Source organism: Tenrec ecaudatus, chromosome 9 (genome assembly GCF_050624435.1).
Source record: "Tenrec ecaudatus isolate mTenEca1 chromosome 9, mTenEca1.hap1, whole genome shotgun sequence".
Classification (NCBI taxonomy): Eukaryota; Metazoa; Chordata; class Mammalia; order Afrosoricida; family Tenrecidae; genus Tenrec; species Tenrec ecaudatus.
In genome coordinates, this window is record NC_134538.1 from 57,795,842 (window position 1) to 57,818,720 (window position 22,879).

The window sequence follows — 22,879 nt, forward strand, 5'->3', positions numbered from 1 at the left end:
TTTCTCAGCAGAGCTGCAAGTGGCTGTTCACATTTTTGAGTCCTCAAACAGAGCCAGCTACCTACACAACCTTGAGGGGAGTGAGTGTGTGTGTGTGTGTGTGTGTGTGTGTGTGTGTGTATGTGTGAAGGGGGGGATACAGAGAAAAATCGAAGAGGCATTTGTCCACAGCAGTTAAACTGATAAAACTACAAAACTACTCATCTTCTGTGCAACAGGATGCGGTGGCCGCCGCTGTCCCCCTGACAAGGATGTGCTTTCTTTGGGGACACTCTGGGAAACCCCGACTGCGCTGAGTCTCTGCAAGCCCTACTCACCCGGCTGAAAAGGAAACTGAACTTCTGCAGGTCCCAGCGGTACTCACCACTGGAGTTGAGAAGGGAGAGAGCAAAGCTTTCCTCTGCTGAGGGATCCTGTAATTCTGGTACAGAAGCCGGCCGTACTGGAGAGGAAAGGTCTGAGTTAGTCACCAGTCCTTTGTGAGCCTGCACATCGTCAGCATGTGGCAAAGCTCTTGGCAGTGAATGGCCATGCCAAGTCCAGCACAGACACTGTTCACTGAAGTGCAACATCCCCTACGGCCCACTTTTCCCTCTCAGTCCTGCACACGGTCACTCATAGAAGAGGAACGACTCGCTGGTTCTGGAACACTGGGGCAGGGACTAAGGGGCACAGAAATAGATGCACTAGTGATATGGCCAACAACCTTAATGAGTGTTGTTGTAGGTCAAGTACTCGTCCAATTGCTTTAAATGATGATTTCTTTTAATCCTCTCCATGTTATGAGACATGCACTATTAGCACCATTGCTCGAAAAGATAGATAAGAGAACTACACCATAGACAAGTGATGTAAGTTGTGTAAGATAATGCCACGTAAGTGTTCGGGATTTGAAAGTACACAGCCTGCTTGCTAACCGGGCTCTCCCTAACTCCTAAGATCACTTGAATGCCAGATAAGTGGTTTATGCTTTATTTCCCCTCCCAATTAAGTAGTAAAGATTTTGTAAAGACACATATCCTTCCAACACCCCAAATTAAACTCTGATAAACTACTTAGGAAAGAGTCACAAAAGAAGAGTCAGGAAAAGGTAAGTTATCAAGTGGGATTTCTCTCCCACTTGACCTTCCTTTATGAAATGTCAAGACAGTTCCAAATCTTGTTCTACAGCCAAACAGTAATTTCTACAATAAAAACACTAGGAACACGATGAAAAGATTTAACACAGATACAACTGCACTCCTTGAGAAAATAGAGAATGAAGGAGGAATACATAAGAGCTAAGAACCGAGGATTTTCAAAATTGACAAAAATCAACAAGCTAGAGATTCAAAGAGCATGAAAAATACAAATAAATCCATATCCAGGCACCTCCCAAGGTTTACTGAAAAAAACAAAACAAAGATAATTTTAAAGCCAACTTAGGAAAACAACTATTTTCAAAAGAGAAACTAGTAGACAGCAATTTTTGTTCATAAATGATTAGAGTCGGAAGATGATGTACTATGTGAAAATGCAAAAGACAGTAACTACAATGTAGAGTAACTTGTGGGAAGAGAGCCCCTCAATTACAAGGTGAGAGAAAATTACTATACAAAGACCAGTTGATACATTTTCCAGGAGGTCTACACTAAAAAGATTTGCCAAGGAAATAATTTTGGCCTCCTGAGAGAGAATGGAATTCAGTAAAGAATAAAGTACAAATAGGTAATTAAAGTAAAACACTGAGTGTATACAGCAACAAATGTATTTTAAGAGCTTGAAAATAGATGAACATTAAACCCAGTGGTATCGGACAGATTTACGTCACAGCAAGCACACAGAGCAGAGCAGAATTGCCCCTTTGTGTTTCCAGGGCTGCACCTCCTCCCAGGAACAGCAGCTCTCTCTCACCATGTTGGGGGGGGGGGGAGTGGCTGGCTTTGCATAATTGGCCCAAAGCTCAAAACACATGACAAGAACACGTCAAAACTGGGGATGGGGTAAATAAAGTATCCTTACATTGAGCTGGAAGTGGTAAAAAAAATACTAACCTATGTTAAATTTTAATAAACTAAAGATGCTGTGATTGGAATCTAGAGTTACCAATGAATATGGTAAATAATGCTACCAGTTAATGTAAGAAAAAGAAATAAAAATACTCGAAGTTTTCAAAATTGAGAGAAAGAAACAAGGTGGGCTAAGTTGAAAATAGTAGCAAATGGTCTATCTAAATTAAAATTAACATTAATGATGTTAAATGATAAAATTTTGAATCGAAATAAATACCCCAAATAAACAGTGTTTGTTATCAGCAGGAAGATAAACATTTAAAAAACTCAAAACAATGAAGTGATGCTTATAAAAAATATATATATCCTAAATATAAAGACCTAGAGAGGTGAGAAAGGGGGGAAGAAAAATACCAAAGCTAATGCATGTTTATATAGCCGAGACAGGCATGGGGTGTGGTGGCCCAGAAAGAATGACACTTTTCCCAAAGCAAGACTAGGCCTTTGTTCCCAGTGGCTAGGAGATAACCTCTGGACTTCAGGAACATCTTGGGTTATTCTGTGTTTACCTGCAGGTGACCTTGGTCCAAGCCACACAGTCCACATTGTGTGGGGTTTATATCAAGGGCCTAGGTCAACACTATAAACTCAAGGCCTGGAGAACTAGAGACGAAGGTCTGCCATTCAGACAGCAGTTTTGTCTATACTCCTGGCTCCAAATAAAAACGATGGACGCCAAATTTTCTTCAATCACCATTATTTTGTGTCTGTTGCCATTCACGCTGCTGGGAAAAGGAAGTAGTGTCTGCAGGACTCCACAGAAAGGGGGCGACTAAAAGCTGGCCCCTGGACCGCTCCAGGAGGCTGCCCTGTGGGTCTTCCTCGACTTCTGGCTTCAGTTTATATCTCTTCACTGCCACACTCTAACTGTGAGCACAAAGGTTTCCATGAGTTCTGTGAATCCTAACCAATGACCGAATCTGAGGGTGAGCTTGGGAGTCTCCAGAACTCATATATATATATGTGTGCGTTTTATGTATCAATGAAGGGTAAGTCAAAGCTTACTGCAGCTAGTTCATACATGTACAGTTTTCTGCCTAACGCATGCTTAAACGCATCTGGATTCAAGTATATGAGCAATTTTTTCTCGTTTCAAAAACAGGTGAAATATCAATTGATGACAAACCTCATTCTGAACATCCGTCAACTTTCCAAACAGATGAAAAGCTCGGTCCACCAGGTCAGACTGTTCATCAAATTTTCTATTTAGAGGTTCTGAAAAGATTGCGTTAAGTGTGTGCGACCCAACAGGCCTCATTTGGGGCAGACCGCGGACTGGTTTTGCCACCATGACAATGCACCTGCTCAGGCAGCCATCTCCAGGGCGCCACTTTTTGCCAAAAACCAGCATGTCTCTCTTGCCTCATGCAACTTACTCACCTGACCTCGCTCTGTGAGACTTCTTTTTGCTTCTACGAATGAAGAAGGACAGGGATTTGATGGCGTAGAAGAGGTCAAGGAAAAGTGAGGGGGGTGCTGTCAGCCATCCACACAGATGAGTGTGAAAACTGTCTCAAGAATGGAGTCGCAGACTTGACAAATGGATTAAGTGTAATGGAGAGTACGTTGAAGGTACTAAGGTTGATTTGTATATACATACAAAATATTTTTTCTTCCTTTGATTTTAATTTGATGCTTTAAAAATAGTTTCTTGAAAGGATACTTAAATAATTGATTTTAAGCTGTCTTTTAATAGCATACATGGTGTAAAATTTACTTCTTAAATTCTCCTTTAGGGTTGTCTAGTTATATTTTTATACTTATTCAATTTAAAATATTTTCTAAATTTTGGGGGGGTATTTTTATCCTTAACTTATGACCTTGTTTAAAGTTTGTATCTTTAAGGTAAAGCTATACCTTATTTTTACTAAGCTCCTAAAATGCAATTTTTATGTTAACTGCTAGAAAAATTCACTCTTTCCATTCTTATTACCTGAATTTCCTCAAGAAAGGGTACATATTCTCTTCCATTTACAAATGCTAGGCCTCCAGGGTAGGAGTTTTAGTTGTACAAGCTCACTATCTTGCTTAAATATTGACCTAGATTTATGGTCACACCCACACACAACAGTTTCATAATAAGGTTTTAAAAGATGATCACACATCCTTACGAAGTACACAGACCAGCCTCACTGTCAAGGTGCTCAAGAAAGGCGTCATTTCTGCTGGACGTCGGCCCGGTGGACAGGTGAATGTTGACTATTCCTGATAGAAGAGATGAAGGGGAGGGAGTTGGAGGGTGGGAAGGCTAATGAGGAGCCAGCAGATAAAGTACAAATCATTTTTTATTCTTTTTTTTCCCAGTTGAATAGGTTTTATAGAAAGGTCTACAGTCCAGCCAAAATACTTTTGTCCTCTGTATTTGCTCAAGAAAGTATGACTGTAAAAATATTTCCTTTTCAAAAACATTTATCCACTTTCTTATTCATATGTAACATAACCCTCCTAAGCAATAGCGATGAACAAGTAATCAGGGAAGCTAGATTATATGAAGAAGAAAGCAGCATCAGGACTAGAAGAAGTCTTTTTAACAACTGCAATAGGCAGATGACACAACCTTGCTCGCTGAGAGTGAGGAGGACTTGAAGCACTTGCTGGTGAAGATCAAGGACTGCAGCCTTCAGTAAAGATCACAACTCAACGTGAAGAACACAAAGAATCCTCACAACCCGACCAGTAGGTCAAGTAAATGGAGAAAAGATTGAAGTTGCTTGGACCCACAATCAGGCTCATGGACGCAGCGGTGAAGAGCTCAAAGAGGAGCTGCACTGGATGAATCTATTGCACAGGCCTCTAGAAGGCAGGGGTCTTACTTTGAAGACTAACGTGGCTCTGACCCAAGTAATAGCATAGTCAACTGGCTCATACGCATGTGAAAGCTGAACACTGAAGATGGATGACCGCAGGAAAATTTGATGCATTTGAAGTATGATGCTGGCAAAGAATATCAAAAGTACCATGGGCTGCCGAAAAAATAAATACATCTGCCTTGGAAGAAGTACCGTCAGAAGGTTCCTTAGAAGTGACACTTCATCACAAGAACTTTGACATGTTAGGAGTGACCGGTCCATGGAGAAGGGCATCCTGCTCGATAAAGCAGCAGGGCAGTGAAAATCAGGAAGCCTTCCGGCAAAGGAATGGACACGCGGCTGCATCGCTGGGCTCAGACATAAGAAGACTGTGCGGAAGGCACAGGACGGGCAGTGTTCTGCTGTGTTCTGCACAGCTGGAAGAGACTCAATGGTTCCAACAGTAACAGTAACAAAGAACTGCAGGCAAAAGTGATGGCTGCTATTTGGCTGGTTTGTCATGGGATTGCAGGGATGATTATTCTAAATAGTTATGGAAGCAAACTAGGACTCTCCAAAGCCACTATTTTTCATGTTAAAAAGGCTCTCTTCCACCTATCCTGCTAACCCAACAAACAATAGCATAAGTAAATGTAAGTAAATGATTCAGACTTTACAATACTAAAGAGTTCAGTTTCATGATCTAATAACGCAGATTCCATTATTTATCTATTGTGCAAGGATAGTAGCCTCCTTTTCTTACTTTCTACTTTTCATTTCTGCAATAAACTCTGATTAATCATAGCACATTACATGCCTGTTAAATGCTAAATTCCTTTATTCTAATTTAACCTTTCACATTTATATCCTTAACGTGAGATGGCTTATACTGTAGATGTGTGTGTGTATGTTCAATGAGATTTCAAAAGTTTATAGAAAATTCCTTTATAAGATAATTTCCCGAGGCTCACTCCCTGGGAGACACTGCAGATTACAAGACATATGAAACTACCCTAGTGTCCTGAGCAGGAGGAGCCGCGTGGAGACCCCTGCCAGTGCTGAGATGCTTCCAACACCACTGAATCCAGAAGACTTCCAACCCACTGGCCTGTGATCTTCTACAGTTGGCATCATTCACGTATTCCATGAGTCTAAAGAGGACTTTATAGATTGGTATTGGGCATATGGCTAATATTGGTGTTATGGACTTGATCTGGACTAGGCTGGAATGTTTTCTTAATATTCAATTGCTCTTGTATATAAAGCTCCTTCCCATACACACACACACACAACACAAATACACACAAAGAAAAATTTCCATTATCTTTTAATTCCATTTTTCGTAAACTTTTTGAAGCCCCTTCGTATATATCTATGTATCTAACTATGTATATATGTATCCATCCACCAAATCGATATATTTCTCTTTTTTCATAGGTTTAGGCTCAAGTCAAAGCATGACTTAGGAGCCTGATTGCTGGCATGGGCTCTGTTCCTGATACTAACTAGTAGGTAATTGGTTAGGTTACATGCGTGTAGGTTATCTCAAGTAGCAAAGGAGTCACCTCTAGCTTGAGGGAGCTAGAATCTTGTACAGGTACACATATATCAAATGAGTACTATTTCTAGTACGGGCAGTAATGAGGTAACAGTACCAGTTTTAATGAGTTGGGTTACACTCTCTGTATGTACTCTTTGGTGTTTGTTGGGATGATTTGACTATTTCAGGTGGAGGTGCTGTGAGTGAAAACGGCATACCGTATATACTCGAGTATCAGCCGAACACTTAATTTTACCACAAAAACTGCATTAAAAATGTGCTGACAAACTCGGCCTTCTCCACGAGTATCTACGGTATCTCGTTCACAGGGTCTGATTTTCCCTCGCAGCAGGCAGGTCCACTGGTCCTCTCGCCCTCTCCTCTCTTGCGGTAGAGATTCCTGACACTCGGGAGGGTGGCAGCTGCATTAGCCTGTCTCTAGCAAGAACAAGTCTAAGTCATTAGAGTGACCTGATACACCACACTGTTTATTCAGATACTATTGGAGAATTAGAAGATATTTTGTATAAGGGGTTAAAAAAAGTTCTGCTGTGGGAAATGAAATTTGAGAACCACTAGCCTGGAGAGATCATCTTGCAGGGAGGGAAGGGAGTGAAAGGAAAGGTCTACGTTAGTATTTTTCACACTTTTAGGGTTTACAAATGCATAACCTCTGGGAAAAGACAATTGTGACTTATTAGGATTCACAATTAATTTGCCAATTAAGACAACCTACATGCATGCAACCCGAAATAACCAATCAGGCACCATTGGCTATCAATACGTTTTCCCCAAAATAAAGGGTATTTTAGCATCAAAGATACGATCACAAGGAAAGGATAAACCCCTTATCGATGATTATTAGCTGTTGGCAAGGCTCCAAGACTCAAGGCAACTGCATTCACAATAAACTCACCGCTGCCTGGTGCCGCAGCGTTCCGAGATACAGATCCAACTCCTGTGAGCCACAGGGCTTTAGTTGGCTGATTTTTTTTCAGAAGTCACCAGAACTTTCTCTTTAGTCGGGAAGCTCTCCTGAAACCTATTCAGAATCATAGCAACACACAAGCCACTAATGGCAAGATGGATGGTGGCCATGCATGAGGTCATTGCTGTGAGCACAATTCCCTTCATGTGAGCCTCACTAGAAGAACTTGATCTGTTTCCTTTTACCAAGGAATAGAGGTACTTTGAATGGGCCGTGTATTAAGCTGCTGACCCCAAGGTCAGCCATTGGAATCCACCTGTCCCGCTGGAGAAAGATGAGGCTTTCTGCTCTTGTAAAGATTTACAGCCTCAGAAACCCAAAGGGGGCAGCTCTACCCTGGCCAAGAGCATCACTGCTGACTGCCTGGCAGTGAATGACAGCCTCCCTCATTCACACCTGCTCAGACACGCATCAGCCTCGGCGCTCTTTACAGTTCCTAGATCTTTTCCATCTCAGGGACACCTCCTGTTCTCCAGACTCTCAATTGCAATAAGCACCTCTCCTCTCCTCTGCTTTTGAGGGGGGATCATTCTCAGGGGCGCCAGGAGGGTGAAGAGGGAGAGGACACACAAAGTCCTGGGCATCCTGCTAGCCCTCAGCCAACAGCAGACGCGATCACACTGTGCTTCTGTTCTAGGGGACTTTGGGTGCTCTTTGGTAACTCTGCTCCCCGCTCCCCGCGAGGCTGCGGACATTTTCTTCAGCGCTGTAGCAGCCTTCCTGTGCTCCTCACACGGCCATCGCTGTGAACATCTATTTCAACTGCTTCCTTGATGTCGAACTCTTTCAGATCAAAGCAACCGCTCATTAAAGAATCTTGAGACGAGAAAGCAAGACCTCCCTCTTGGAGAAGAATTTCCAAGAAAACAAAAAAAAGCTTCTGGTAGATGGAGGGGGAAGAGGACACAAAATAGAAACCGACAATGGAGTGTGAATCCTCCTTGCATAGCCATTGTATTTAGGAACCAACAAAATAATGAGAGGAATAAAAACAAAAGCAGGGATTATCGATTGGTCGGTTTCATCCGTGTGCATGTCTGCACAGTTGCAAGACAATAGCAACTCTCGGAATTTCTCATGTAAACCCAGATCCTATTTTATTTTCCTTTCCAAGAAAGTATGCTTGTGTTGGGATTCACAGCTACAGAGGTCCCAAGTTAACTGAAAGTAATACAAGTCATTCTTTAAAACACTCTTGAATTTTAATATAATCAAAGGTGATACTCCAGTGACAACGAGGCCTCTAGAGTGAACGAGAGACATATGCAAGCTATTGATACGTGAATGAATTTGGGTCTTGCACTTAATTCTAGCCCCAGTCTAAGAACATTTGTTCTTATGACACGGTCCTGCTGGATGTTTGCCCTCATGAAGAGACCACCGAAGACAGGGGTGCTAGAGCAATGAATGATGAATGATGCTGATGGTACCCAGCTATCCAAAAAAAAAAAAAAAGCATCTGGGGTCCTAAAGACTTGTCTTTAAACAAGTAGCTGTAAGTGAGGAGTGTATCAACTAAGTCTGCCTGGAAGACGCACGCCAGCCTGTGTGACCCAGGGATCCCAAAGAATGGAATTCAAAGTAGGAAAGGCATCAGTGCTTAAATGCTGAACACCTGGTTTGTAGAAGGCTACGGATGAGAGTGGAAACCCAAAATTCCTTTGCAGGGTCCCTGCCTGGAGTAAGCCTCTGGCGAATCCCTCTGACCAAAGTCGGGAGACGTGACTAGCCTGGCTATCAGACCAAAGGTACTGTAAACCTGGTTACGGGCGATGTGGTTAGGGGAAAATGCCATTGGCTCTCCCTTTCACCCATTTTAAAGGTTTTCGTATTAAAAAAAAAAAGTGAAGTAGAAATACACATGGATTAAGCCTCTGAAGCAGGGGTCCTCAAACTACAGCCCACGGGCCACATGCGGCCCGCTGAGGACATTTATCCTGCCCGCCGGGTGTTTTTGCCCAGTTCTGGTTTTTTACTTCAAAATAAGATAGGTACAGTGTGCATAGGAGTTTGTTCGTTAATTTTTTTAAAACTATAGTCTGGCCCTCCAACGGTCTGAAGGACCTGTTTAAAACGTTTGAGGACCCCTGCTCTGGAAAATCCCCTCTGCCCACAGACCAGGGATGTCAACAGCCTTGTGACCGCGCAGAATGCAATGTGACTGCGCAGAATGCAATGTGACCGCGCAGAATGCAATGGAAAGCAGAAAGCTGCAGAACCCGTTAGGTTAATATCGAACACCTGATCCTTTGAACTCCCTCTTGACCCACTTTAATTTTCTTCTAGTTTTCAATATTTCCTGGCCGAACATGATAGTGGAACAAGAAGAAAGTAAATAGAGGAAAGAACTAGGAGGGAAAGGACATTTATAGAGGTCTAAATACAGGCATGTACATATGTAAATATATTGATATATAATGATAGGGAAATAGATCTACGTACTTGTATTTACATGCTAAGTATTAAGGTAGCAGATGGCCATGGGGCCTCCACTCAAGTACTCCCTCAATGCATGAATACTTTGTTCTATTAAACTGGCATTCCATGGTGCTCACCTTCCTGACATGATCGCTGAAGACAAAATGGTTGCATAAGCAAATGTGATGAAGAAAGCTGATGATGCCTAGTTATCCTGCTTTATTTTTGATTGAGATTTTTCTGTAGTTTATTTTGTTATTGTTGGTGGTGTGTGTTTGTGAGTGTTGTGTGTTTGGCTGTCTTTTTAGTTTTTTGTTGTTGTAGGGTGGGACTGTTTTCTGGTATAATGAAATCCAGCACAGTTAAATCTATAGACAGTAGGAATACATTAACAAACTATTTTACGAGTTAATCGAAGGCTAACACCTTTATAACCACTACTTGGGCAAGAAATAGAACTTAACAGCCATTCACCACACATTCTGTAGGGCCCATCCAGGCTGATTCCCTCCCTCTGCCACGCTAGTGGGTTCTGACACTTAGCAACCCAACGCACACACAACAGAAGAAACACTGCCTGCTCCCGCCCCATCCCTGCCTTCCCTGTGTAATCATTATTCTCAGCTGTACAGTAGCCATCTCTCTCTGCATGCACCTTTAGTTGTTTTTAAATCATTTTACTGGGGGCTCCCTCTTATAGCTCTTATAACACTTCATCCATCCACCCATTGTGTCAAACACATTTGTTGCCATCATAATTTTCAAAACACTTTCTGCTTGAGCCCTTGGTATCAGCTCCTCATATTTTCCCTCCCTCCTTCATGACCCCTTGTTAATTGATAAATTATTATTTTTTTCATGTCGTACACCAGCCATGGTCTCCCTTCACCCACTTTTCTGTTGTTTGGACCCCTGTGGTGGAGAGGTTTATACGTCAATCACTGTGATCAGTTTCCCCTTTCCCCCTCCAATTCCCCACTCTCCTCCTGGGATGGTGGCTACTCTCATTCTTGGTCCCGAGGGGTTTATCTGGCCTGGATTCCCTGCGTTGTTGTGAGCTGCATTCTCATTTCTGTTACTAATACAACCTGAGGTTCTTTCTCTAACAGACCAGGATCAGTAATAAAGAGCCATTTGGAAGCACTCTCTTAACTGCTATGAAATCACTGTGAAGGTTCTATCCCACGGGAGGCGCCACGTGATCAATTTCAGAACATATATATCATCCTTCCCTTATGATCCCAGCTTTCCAGGAATGTCAGAACTGGATCTGATGTCCACTCATAGACTCACGTAATTGTTCTGATGTGCTAGATGCTTGCTCCTCATTTCCATGGCCCTGATTTTTCTATTTTTATTCCCGAGACTCAAGGGTTCTCAAGCACGGTTGAGTGCTCTCCACTTTCCATGGGCCACATGGCAATTTCTTGAGATTGTGCCTACAGGTGAGCTGCACGAGACTGACATCTAATTAACAGAAATCAGATGTTGCTGCTAAACATCCTTCAGTGCACAGGAGGCCTGGCATTCCTCAGCCCCCCAAGGAAGAGAATTGCTCTGGTCCCAAAACATCCATCGTGCTCCGGTTGGGAAATCTACCTTGAACCTGACTAGTAGTGACTCCTCTGCGGGGAGCACCGGAGGCCCTATCTGGAAAGATGATGTGTAGTTACCCTCGATAAACAGAACAGTGAGGAGAGCAAATGGGAAATGAATGGCATTTCATGTAGAAACTACGACAAAGCCAGCCACTCTCTGGCCCCGAAGAGCCGGCTCCGAATGGCTAATCACAGACGCATGGAATACTACCTTGAGGAGTCTGAACGCCGTCACCCAGCAGGTCCTGCTTTGCCCGTCTTCTGCACAGAGCAACCTCAGCTCTTTAGTTTCGCTCCTTACTTTGTTTGGCTGTGGGAGGCAAACAGAAATGCCATTGGTGCAACACAGGTCACCGAGAAACGCATCCTGTGGGTGCAATACAGGTCACCGAAAAAAATGCACCTCACCTGGGTGGGGCGCAAGGCTGAATCTAAAAGCTAGCCTCTCATGTGCCTCGTCACAGTGAAGAGCTCGGGTGTGCTCTTGCCCATCTCTGCGCTAAGCGTTCCTTCATTAACAAGTCTCTATCTCGCATCCCCTCCTGCGTGAACTCTGGGCTGTTCAGTGTCACTTATAGCTTGGAAGGCGAATAGGCTCCTTCCAACTGAGGAGCTCGGGGACTTGGAGAACGGACCGGTAAGAAAGCATCTGTCACAAGAAAATGTGGTGCGTCCCACAGACACACAGAGAGAGGGTCCAGATAAAAGCGGGGACTATTAGAGGAGACGCTGCCTCCTGAGAGAAACACATACACACACACACACACACACACACACACCCTGTATATACTTGAGTATAAGCCAACCCCAGTGTCAGCTGAGGCACCTAATTTTACTACAAAAACTGCATAAAAATGTGATGAAGAACTCGGCTTATACACAAGTATATCAAGTGTGTGTATATATACGCACACATATTATCTTTTCCTCAAATGCTCCTATCAGGAGTTAGAGGAGCCAGAGAGGCAGAACCTGCAGAAGGAGCCAGGAAGGAAGATTTCTCTGGGGTCCCAGAGCCTAGGCATGTCCAGGTGGAAAGGGGGAAGAGAGGAGAGGAAGAGCGAGAGAGTGTGAGGGGAGGGGACGGCAGGGAGAGCTGTGAACAAGGAGCACACCGCAGGTGTGTAGCTCTTAGACCACCCACGTGGACCCCTCCTGGAATCAACTCAGTGGCCGTGTGTCTGTCAGTGTGCTGCACTCTGGTGGCTCGTGTGGTGAAGCGATGTCACTGGTATTTCAAATGCCAGCAGGGTCGTACAAAGGGTCAAGTTTGAGTGGAGCTTCCAGGCTAAGAACAGACTGTGACAAAGGAGCGGCTGTCACCTTGGAGGAGTCAGCCACTGAAAGCCTTAGAGATCATTGACATTTTGTCAGACACCTCAGGAGAACACTGTCTGGGGCGGTGCTGGCAGGTGAGCCTGTCAGGTCGGAAGACATTCACAGAAGTCGAGTTGACCACGATGACGTGACTGGAGAAAGGGCTTCAGGAGCAGGGCCTTTGGCACGTCCACTCGTTGATGGGGCATGACTTGACATGAGACGAAATAGGTACAAACATCCACGCAGTGGCTGCTACCACGGGCTCAAACATAAGAACCACTGGGAAGACGGCGTGGGCCGAGCAGGACTTTGCTCTGCTGTGCACAGGCTCACTAGGAGTTGGCAGTTCCTCCACGGGATCGGTCTAGGACGGGCTAGCCTCTTCCCCCTAGAGCTTGGGGCTAAAAGATCTGGTTCAAAAGCTAGCGCACACAGACTGAAAGCCAAGTGTAACTACTCACTGGCTTCCTGACCTGCATGTTGTCCTTAGGTGCTGTTGAGTTGGTTCTCTTGGCAACCCCCGTATGACACACGGACACACTGCCCAGTCTTGGCCCAGTCTTACCATCATTACATTTGAGCCTATTGGTGCAGCCACTGGGTCAATCCATCTCCCTGATCATCTTTCTTTTACCATGACCATCCATGATGTCCTTTCCAGAGACTGTTTTCTTGAGAACCGGTGTAAAGTACATGAGATGGTGTCTTGCCATCGGTGCTTCAAGGCACGTCCTAACTTTTCTACTTTGGACACAAACTTATTTGCACTTCTGGAAATCTGTGGCACTTTCAATATTTATGGTCAACACGTTAATTAAAAGGAATCAGTTCTTTCATCTTACTTAGTCACTGTCCAACTCTAACATGGTTTTGAGGAGAATGGTAATCCCATGGCTTGGGTCAGGTGTGCCTTCGATGGCCAAGAGAGAGCCATGCTCTTCAATACTTTAAAGAGGCCTGTGCAGCAGATTTGCCCAATGCAGTGCAGGGTTGATTTCTTTTATTAAAAATAATCATTTTATTAGGGGCTCATACAACTCTTTTCATAATCCGTACATACATCAATTGTGTCCAGGCCATTCGTACATATGTTGCCATCATCATTCTCAAAACACCTGTTTTCTACTTGAGCCCTTGGCATCAGCTGATTTCTTGACTGCTCCTTCTATGATCACTGATCGTGGATCCAAGCAAAGTGAAATTCTTGGCAACTTTTTCTCCATTCATCAGACTGTCTACTGGTCCAGCTGGGAGGGTTTCGGTTGTCTTTACATTGAGTTCCAATCTGTACTAAAATGTCTAGTTCCTCATATTCATCAGCAAATCATTCAACTAGCAAGGTTGCGCCCTCTGCAAAGCACCTTCCTCCAATCCCGAGGCCGAGTTCTTCTTCATACAGTGCAGGGTCTCAGACCACGTGCTCAGCATACAGATTGAATATGTGCGAAAAAACAGAACCCTGACACACCCCTTTTCTCATTTTAAACAATGCAGTATTCCCAGAGCTGGTCAAACACAACGAAGTGTTTTGGAATTCCCATTCTTCTTAATGATATCCATTGTTTGGTCTGATCCACAGTCAAAATCCTATGCATTGTCAATAAAACACAAATCAACATCTTCCTGGTATTTTGTACTTTCAGCAGAGCCATATCATCAATGACTTTTCTTGTGTCATGTCCTCTGCTGAATCCAGTTTGAATTCATGGCAGCTCCCTGTTGATGTACTGCTGCAAACATTGATGAATGTGATATTCTTGGTGTTGTATATTCATTCCGCCAATTGTCTGTCAGTTGACGGTACAGTCTAAGGTGGTAGCTTGTACATCGCTATGAAGCTCTACCACTGGGAGCCGAGTCCCCCACAGTGGAAACGTTTCAGTGCAACTCCCTGCTAGCCGGTGCACTTCTGAAGGATCAGGCACCGAGATCCACAGGAAAAGCACCGTGGGGACCCTGGTAGCCAGAGGGCAGGAAGATGGGTCCCTCAGGCTGGAAGACACACAAAAAGCCTGGGAAGTGTTGCCGCCTCAATGCAGAGTTAACCATAATGGTGTGGATGGAAGAAGGCCCACGGGAACTTTCTTTACCGATGGGACAGGACTCAAAATGAGAAGGAACAGCTGTAAATATCCATTAGTCATCAGAGCATGGAATGCGTGGGCAAAACCAAGGGAAATTGGAATGGCGATGGAATGCATAAATATCAATATCCTAAGCACTGAGTGAGCTGAAATGAACCGGTACAGGCCATTTTGACAATCGTGTAGTTTACTATGCTGGGCTGACAAACGCAAGAAGAATGGCATCATATCCATCACCAAAAAGCACATTTCATTATCTATCCTGAAGGATAATGCTGTTGTGACAGGACAATATCTATACACCTGCAAGGAAGTCCAATGAATCCAACGACTACTCAACTTTATGCACCAACCACTAATGCCAAAGACGAATCTCACCAACTCTTTCAATCCAAACTTGATCAAATACACAATCGAGATGCAATGATAATTACAGCGCCTGACGTGGAAAACTTCAGAACAAAGAGGAAGGGGCAGAAACTGGAAAACACGGTCTTGGTGACAGAAACAAAGCTGGAGATCGCTTGACAGAATGCTGCAAAACCCACTTTTCCTTAGCAATGTAAACGGCAACGCTACACTCTGAACTTGCCAGACAAACTACACAGAAAGCAAACTGCCTATGTCTGTGGGAAGAAATGAGGGAGAAGGTCAAGACTAGAAGCCCAAACAAGGGGAGGGCCTGAATATGGAACAAACCATGCATGGCTCATATGTAAGGTTAGGTTGATGTTGAAGAAAATTAAAACAAAGTGCACACAAAATTTGAACTTGGGCCTATCCCACTTAGGTAGCATCTCAAGAGCGGGTCTGGAGTACTGAACACTAATGACAGAGGCCGGGGAGCTGTGGGATGGCATCCGACCATCATGCAGGAAGAAAGCAAAAGGTTCAAGAGCTGTAAGAGCCCCCAGTAAAGTGATTTTAACACGAGGGAAACGAAAAAAAAGGTCTTTCAAAGGACAGGGCAGGAAGAAAAGACCAAAGTGCATGACAAACCTGGAGTTCAAAGGCCTCCCCCCACCCCCAAAGAGAAAGAGTATGCTCAGCACGTCTCCAGCTGAAACAAGTGAAGACAAAGTTCAAGCCTCGTACTGCAATATTAAAGGGTTCTACAGGCAAAATAATTGACGATGGAGACAGCATCCAAAGATGCAAGAGATGCCCAAACTCCCTGAAACACACAGACAGACGGCCACTGCCACGTCAGAGGTAGCATGTGATCAAGAGGCAAGGACCCTGAAGGATGAAGTCCGAGCCGCACCGCAGACATCAGTGGAAAGCAAGGCTCTGGGGGCTGACAGAATCCAAATGGACAGGTGTTCAAAAGCTGATGGAGCGCAGGCAGAGGGTGCTGGTCTGCACCAAGGCATTTGGAAAAGAACGCCTCGCCAATCAACTGGAAGAGATACATACTCGTATTAATGGCAATCCCAAAGAAAGGAGGCCCAATAGAAATGGGTGGAAATTATCAAACAGGACCTGGGTAATGGCGATAATTTAGTCTAGATTTTATGCCAATTTAATGCGGACTTGAGTGGAGGAAGGGATGGAGTTCAACTCATCAATCAGGTGGTAGCCTGGTAATGCCTCCTCTCTACGAGTCAGTGAGAACCTCACTCTTGCCCTTTCTCTGTCCTGTTTGCTGGGGTTCTGGGTAAGAAGCTTCCAGGGGCGGCTCCATGTGGCCGCCTGTCATGTTTCCACCAACCTTGGAGCCATTCTGCCTGTGATCTCCCTGCTTCCCACGTGCCTTTCTGTCTCATCATGCTAGAGTACGCGAATCTGAAGAGGGCTCGGACTAGCCTCTGACTCATTGTCTTGAATTGGATTTGCCTGGGATGCCTTCTTGATCTAAAATTGATTCTAGATAGAAAGTTCTTCCATATATATGTGTGTGCATACGAAAGTGTAGAAAGACCAAAATATGACCTTGTGTGTGTAAAATCATCTCATCTCAGTGCCCGTGAGTTGGTGCCAACTAGTACGGACCCTGTAGGGCACAGTAGAACTGTCCCTTTGAGTTTCCCAGAGGGCAGCTGTGTAAGGGGATAGAAAGTCCTGTCCTTCTCCCGAGGAGCTGCTGGTTGGTTTGCAACCCCGCCTAACTCATCTACTACAAAATTTTAGTAAGATAATGGATGTAAAAAAATGTCACAGATCATCTCAAACATAGTAGTTACTCAATTGAATGATCTACTATTATAATCAACATTATCACAACTCTTCCAGTGGAAAAGATCAGTCTTTGCCTGCAAAGGTATGCTTCCACATGCATGTATATGCACATACATATGTGCATGTGCACAGGACAGACTAGAGGGGGCAGGGCACTGGGAGGTCTCCTCTCCTAACTTGTGTCCTCCTCTGCTCTCGCCACAGCCCAGTTCAGGAGGCAAAGCCAGCCAACACTAAGCCACTGGGTCCACCAAACAGCACTATCTGTAAGCGTTCTTTAGTCCTTGCATTGTTGGCTCAAGGACTCATATATTATGAGCATGCAATAAACAGTATTTTTATTGACATGGTTCATAGCAACAAATTAAATATTTTAACTCAAAGGCTCATTACTAGCTCTCATTTACTTGCTTATTGCAATAAGTACTTTTACGTGCATGTGTATATCTGGTGTGAAAATTGTGTTTCTGTCTTAAAAACAAAATCAATTTGATGCCAGTTGAGAGAGGAATTTCTTGTTTTCGTTTCAGAGTTCACAATCATATGCTAAGCATTCACACAATTGCTCCTGTGGAGGTACCTTTATACAGAACCCGTGGTCCGTGGGAGCGTTGTATTGCTTTCTGCCAGCAATCAGGGAAAAGATGTTGCTGTCTTCCAGGTCAGCCAGTAACTGCAAGTGTCTGGGTTCCTGTACAAGCAGACAAAGCAGTCTAAGTACAGAGCACAGGCTTTTCACATTGCCACCCAAAGAGGGCAGCATACACACACAAAACTATTTCCCCACCAGCATGGTAACCCTGGAATAGAGCAAGGGCCAGGGAAAAACAAATTCAGCAAGCTCCCTCACTCCAAAAGAACTCCCAATTTCCTGATGTAAGACTGTTAGGAATTATTTGATACATTTGCCAAATCAAAGGCCCACAACCGAATGTTCAAAGTAAAACCCAGGAGAAAAGACTTGGCTTGAAGGTCACTTGGATCACACTGTCCCATGTAAGAATCTTATACTTTTGGCACATTAATGAATTCCAGGTCCACTGGTGCCTTTATTTCAACCTTGACAGCCTGTCATACCCTCCTCCTTCTGGACTTGCCCATCCCCCCTGGGAAGGCAAACTGTCCCTGGTTTGGCCTGTGGGACAATGGCTCAGGGAGGGAGGTGAGGACCAACAACAGATTGCGTGCATCTCTGCTCTTGCAGCAGGCCACGCCTCCTCTGAAATGCTACAGCGCTGCGACACGGGAGAGGGCCTTAGACTTCTCCAGCCTAAGGCCAGTCCACACCCCTCCTTAATTTTCTCTCTGCCCTAGTCCAGTGCAGAAGAGACCCAAGTGTGAAAGTTCCTTGAAGGTACCAGTTGGGCCAAGTTTGGCTCTCTAGGCTCCACCGCAGGGTTCCCATGAGTGTACACAGGGGTAAACGTGTGTGCAGCCGGAAGAAAGGAGGGCCCTGGTAAATGGCAGGCCTCCCCCACACCTGCTCTTCTGTGAGGTTCCAGCAGGTACCACCTCTCTGCTTCCCTCCGGGGATAAGAGTGGATTGCAATTTACTGCAGAGTAGTTATGGATAGCTAATATGGTAATAAGGATGACCATACAAACATATATCAAACATCCTTCCGGCTAGCTTAGATGCCAACTGTCTAATTAAGGAAGGAAGCGGTACCTCTCCTGCGATTAAACCCTGCCCCCATCCCACTTTTCGTCTTCTACTCAAGATCCAGGTTACTGCAATTTGAGGCTTTGTCCTTACCTACACCTTGAGAAAGTGTAAGAATAATTAATCCCGAGGGGTTCCTGCCCCAATTCATGGGGACCCCAAGTACAATGGGATAAAGCATTTCCCACATCTAAGCCATTCCCATAAAAGCCTGTAGATGAAACCGCTGTGAATCACAGTTTTCACAAGTAGGTCTCGCGTTGCTTCTGAATCTGTCTTGGTTTCAAATCTCTGCTGAAGCCTTTTCAGCATCATGGCCTCCAATGATAGACAGGTGCACAGGCTGGGGACTGAACTCACATCTCCCACATAGACAGTGGGGATTCTATCACTGAACCTCCAATAGACACCGATGAGGCGGTTCTGAGTTTAGCCGCTAGATCTCTGTTGGCGATACTGTCCCTGGGGGGCGCTGGGACAACCCAGAGGGCTGCAGAAGGAGTTAGCTACTCACATTTTATCCAGGATTCTGGGCCACAGCATAAAAGTCTGTAATTGCCAAGGGGGCGCTGAGTAACGTTTTTTTTTTCCCCTTCCCCCGGGAAAAGGGGATGGTCAGCCAAATACGTTTGAGAACCTTAGCATGACTCAATTAGTTCAGTAAGACAGACGCACTTCAGTGAGTCCTACACGGCATTTTCAAAGGAAGCCCAGTGCGCCAACCGCCTGGAGCGGCCCAGTGCAGATGTGGGTGCTGTTTGGGACTCACCTTCGAGGTCCCTTTAGTGGAGCAGTACAGTCCGGATCTGCGCAAGCACACATAGAGCTTCTTCCAAGACTTCCGCCCCAGCTCTTTCACATGTAAAAACCCCTGAATTTCAGGGCAACTGCTGGAGTTTAAAAAATTCTGTTGGAGAAGAATTTTTAAAACTCAGAAGTGTTAACATACATCGTCAAAGCTGGCATGCTCTCAACGTGGCTGGCAGTGTCAAATCTTCTGAGTTATTAAAATGATATTTTTGACTAAAAAAAATCAACTGACATTCTTCCTTTAAAAATTTTAAAAGTTCTACCTGAACTGGTATTGTCCACAGTATGATTAGCATTTGAATATGTATGCAAATGGACTTTTCTAATATTGGTGAAAAATGTGAAGTCATATATTTCCTTCTAAGCCCGAGAGGGTTTGAGGATTCTGCTGCTACTAAACCCTGGCCCCTCCCCCAGTTTGCGTCTTGTACTAAAGATCCAGGCTGCTTTGCTCACTGGCAGAAGGATAGGAGGCAGTGCCAGGAGCCTTTCATCGGGAGCACCGTGAATGGAGAGCATCTAACTGGTATTTTACCCATGTGCCCCTCCAACCGAAAGTGTGAAAGTCAGCCTAGCATCTCTCAATTGCCCGTCTGTGTAGAACAGCCCACCATTCCAGGTAACTCCTCCCCCAGGCAGTCTGGAATTTAGCAGAGGAAGGAAGGCTTTAAAAACAAATGCTGGAATTGTTTTCCTGTATAGGAAAGAGCAGGGCAGGGGGGCGGGCTGAGAGAAGGGGACTCCCTCTCAGTAGGATGGGAAAAGCAGACCGCTCCTCCAAGCTGTTCGCCCAATTCCAGTACATTTGATCCCATGAGATGGTCACGTTCCCTCACAAAGTACACAAAGCAACCTCCGGTCCAAGCAGCGAGGGAAGGGACAGGTCGCTCCTTTCGAGTATGCTCACGGAGGACCACCGGAGCGTTGTCTATTCCCGAGAGAACAGGCGAACACAGTGGATTGAGTTAAGGTGGGAAGGGGGAACTGCAGGAGGGTCTACTAGACAGAGCACTCATCTTTTAGGCTGGGGGTGCTTCTCAACCTGTGGGCTGCGACCCCTTTGGGGGTCAAACAACCTCTACACAGGGGTCGCCCTATTCATAACAGCAGCAAAACAGTGATGAAGTAGCAAAAAAAATAATGTTATGGCGGGGGGTGGGGGTCACCACATCATGAGGAACTGTAGGAACGGGTCACGGCATGAGGATGGTTGGGAACCACTGTTTTAGAGATTGAAAACCACCGCACAGTCCCCAAGAAAGGCAGGAAAGGAGGGCAATTGGCAGAACTTTGAGGGAACGGGATTTTCATAGTTTCTTGTAGATGTGCAGCCACCAGGAGAGTGATAGTGGGCCTAGAGAAATATTTATTCTTTCACATAACACACTGTAAACTGAGACATACTTTCAGAGGTTCAGAATTCATCCTTGTCCACGCCCCAGTCACGACTCCTGGGAAGGCGGGGTCAGTGGGAAGTAGAGAAGCATTTGGAAGGGGGTGGGGAAAGGCCAGGTTTGCTTGGATCAAGCTTTAGAAAGCAGAAATCAATTAAAACAGCTTCTTTAATTTCCGTGTACAGAAAGTAACTTTTAAGCATATTTTAGGAAAACCAACCAGCGATCCATCCTGGGTCTATTGTCACCATGAATTTGAAATCTCGTGACCCACAGAACATGCTCACTTCTGGCTTCTCCCTCCTGTCTGTCCCTTAAGTCTCCATCTGGATCTCCCAGCTCCTATTCTATGACTCTATTACTTGTACTTCTTTTAAGTCAAAGTTAAGTGTATCCTGTTTATATGTGCGTGTTTCAGTTTGAAATATTCTGATGGCTCACAGACTTCCCAAGTAAACATTTATTCCTAGTTATTCTAAATTACACTAGGAGCAAAGGCTAAGGAAGAAGCCTCTTCAAATTTTCGGATGCTGCCACACGCCAGTTCCAGGAGGTCTACTGTCAACAAGCTCTATTCAGCACAAGTCTATTTTTATCCAGTACCTGTAAAAGCTGGGTTTGGGGAATACTGCCGTTCGACTGCTGACACCAAGTAACCATCTGTTCTGGGAAGAAATTCTAAGGAAATAGGAAAAGAACAATGTTAAAAGTTAGCTTCAAAGTTGGAAAATGTAAAAGGACAGTACTTTTTTTAAAAAAAACATTTCATTAGGGGCTCATACAACTCTCATCGCAATCCATACATACATCAATTGTGTAAAGCACATCTGTACATTCTTTGCCCTCATCATTTTCAAAGCATTTGCTCTCTACTTAAGCCCTTTGCATCAGGTCCTCTTTTCCCCTCCCTCCTCCCTCCCTCAGGAGCCCTTGATAATTTATAAATTATTATTTTGTCATATCTTGCCCTGTCTGACGCCTCCATTCACCCACTTTTCTGTTGTCCGTCCCCCAGGGAGGAGGTCACAAGTAGATCCTTGTAATCGGTTCCCTCTTTCCAACCTACCCTCCCAGCATCACCCCTCACACCCCTGGAAGGACGGTACTTTTATAATCTTCATATCATGTAGCCAATAAAGCAAACCATCGATGATTCAACTCCAATGGGCAGTAATCTTACAGGATTCCAGAAGGTTTCTGAAAATTTTTACAAGAGCAGCACTGCTTCATCTTTCTCCTGCGGAGCTAGCTGCTAGTGGATCAAACAACCACCTGACACTTGGCAGCCTACCGGTTCACCCAGCACGTCACCAGGGCTCCTTACATCCCGCAGTGGTGGTGGTGTTGTTAAGAGACTTGCCACACAGAGACCTCAGGTATAAGAGAAGGCAACACTGCCCAGTCTGCAGCATGCCCACAATTGTGATGATGTTTGAGTCCATTGCTGCAGCCACGGTGTCAGTCCATCTTCTTGATGGCTTTCCACGTGTTCACTGCCCATTGACCAAGCATGATGTTCTCCAGGGACCAGTCTCTCCTGACAACATAGCCACAGTATGTGAGATGAAGCCTCATTGTCCTTGCCTCTAAGGAGTGTTTTATCCTGGCCAGCCTTCTAGGGCAGTTGTTTGTTGTTCCTTTGGCAGTTCACGGCACTTTCCATGTTCTTCTTCAACACACAGTTCAAGTGCATCACGTTTTCTTTGGTCTTCTTCATGGAATGGGCCTGTCACACGCATACAAGGCGACTGAAAACACCCTGGCTTGGGTCAGGTGCATCTAAGTCCTCAACGTCACATCCTTGCTTTTCAGCACTTTAAAGAGGTCTTGTGCCGCTGCATGGGAAGTCCCGAGGACTGATGGCGGATCCAAGTGAGAGGAAATCCTTGACAACTTCAATATTTTCTGTTATCATGTGACCTATTGTTCCAGTTGTGAGGATTTTTTGTTTTCTTTACACTTCTTTCCTAAAAGCCGAAATCCTTGATCTTCATCAGCAAGTGTTTTATGCGCTCCTCAGTTTCAGTGGGATCTGCATATCAAAGG

At 44.8% G+C, this 22,879-nt stretch overlaps 1 protein-coding gene across 3 annotated transcripts in view; it reads right to left on the reverse strand.

Moving 5' to 3' along the window:
• GRB10 (growth factor receptor bound protein 10) overlaps window positions 1-22,879 on the reverse strand; it is a 270,181-nt gene that overhangs the window by 25,908 nt on the left and 221,394 nt on the right. For all 3 annotated transcript variants that reach the window (XM_075558149.1, XM_075558150.1, XM_075558151.1), the window contains 5 exons: window positions 21,437-21,511; window positions 19,399-19,536; window positions 17,547-17,657; window positions 11,596-11,694; window positions 365-442 (listed from right to left, as the gene is read on the reverse strand). In XM_075558149.1, the coding sequence (XP_075414264.1) occupies window positions 365-442; window positions 11,596-11,694; window positions 17,547-17,657; window positions 19,399-19,536; window positions 21,437-21,511 (501 nt within the window). The remainder of the gene's footprint in view (window positions 1-364; window positions 443-11,595; window positions 11,695-17,546; window positions 17,658-19,398; window positions 19,537-21,436; window positions 21,512-22,879) is intronic.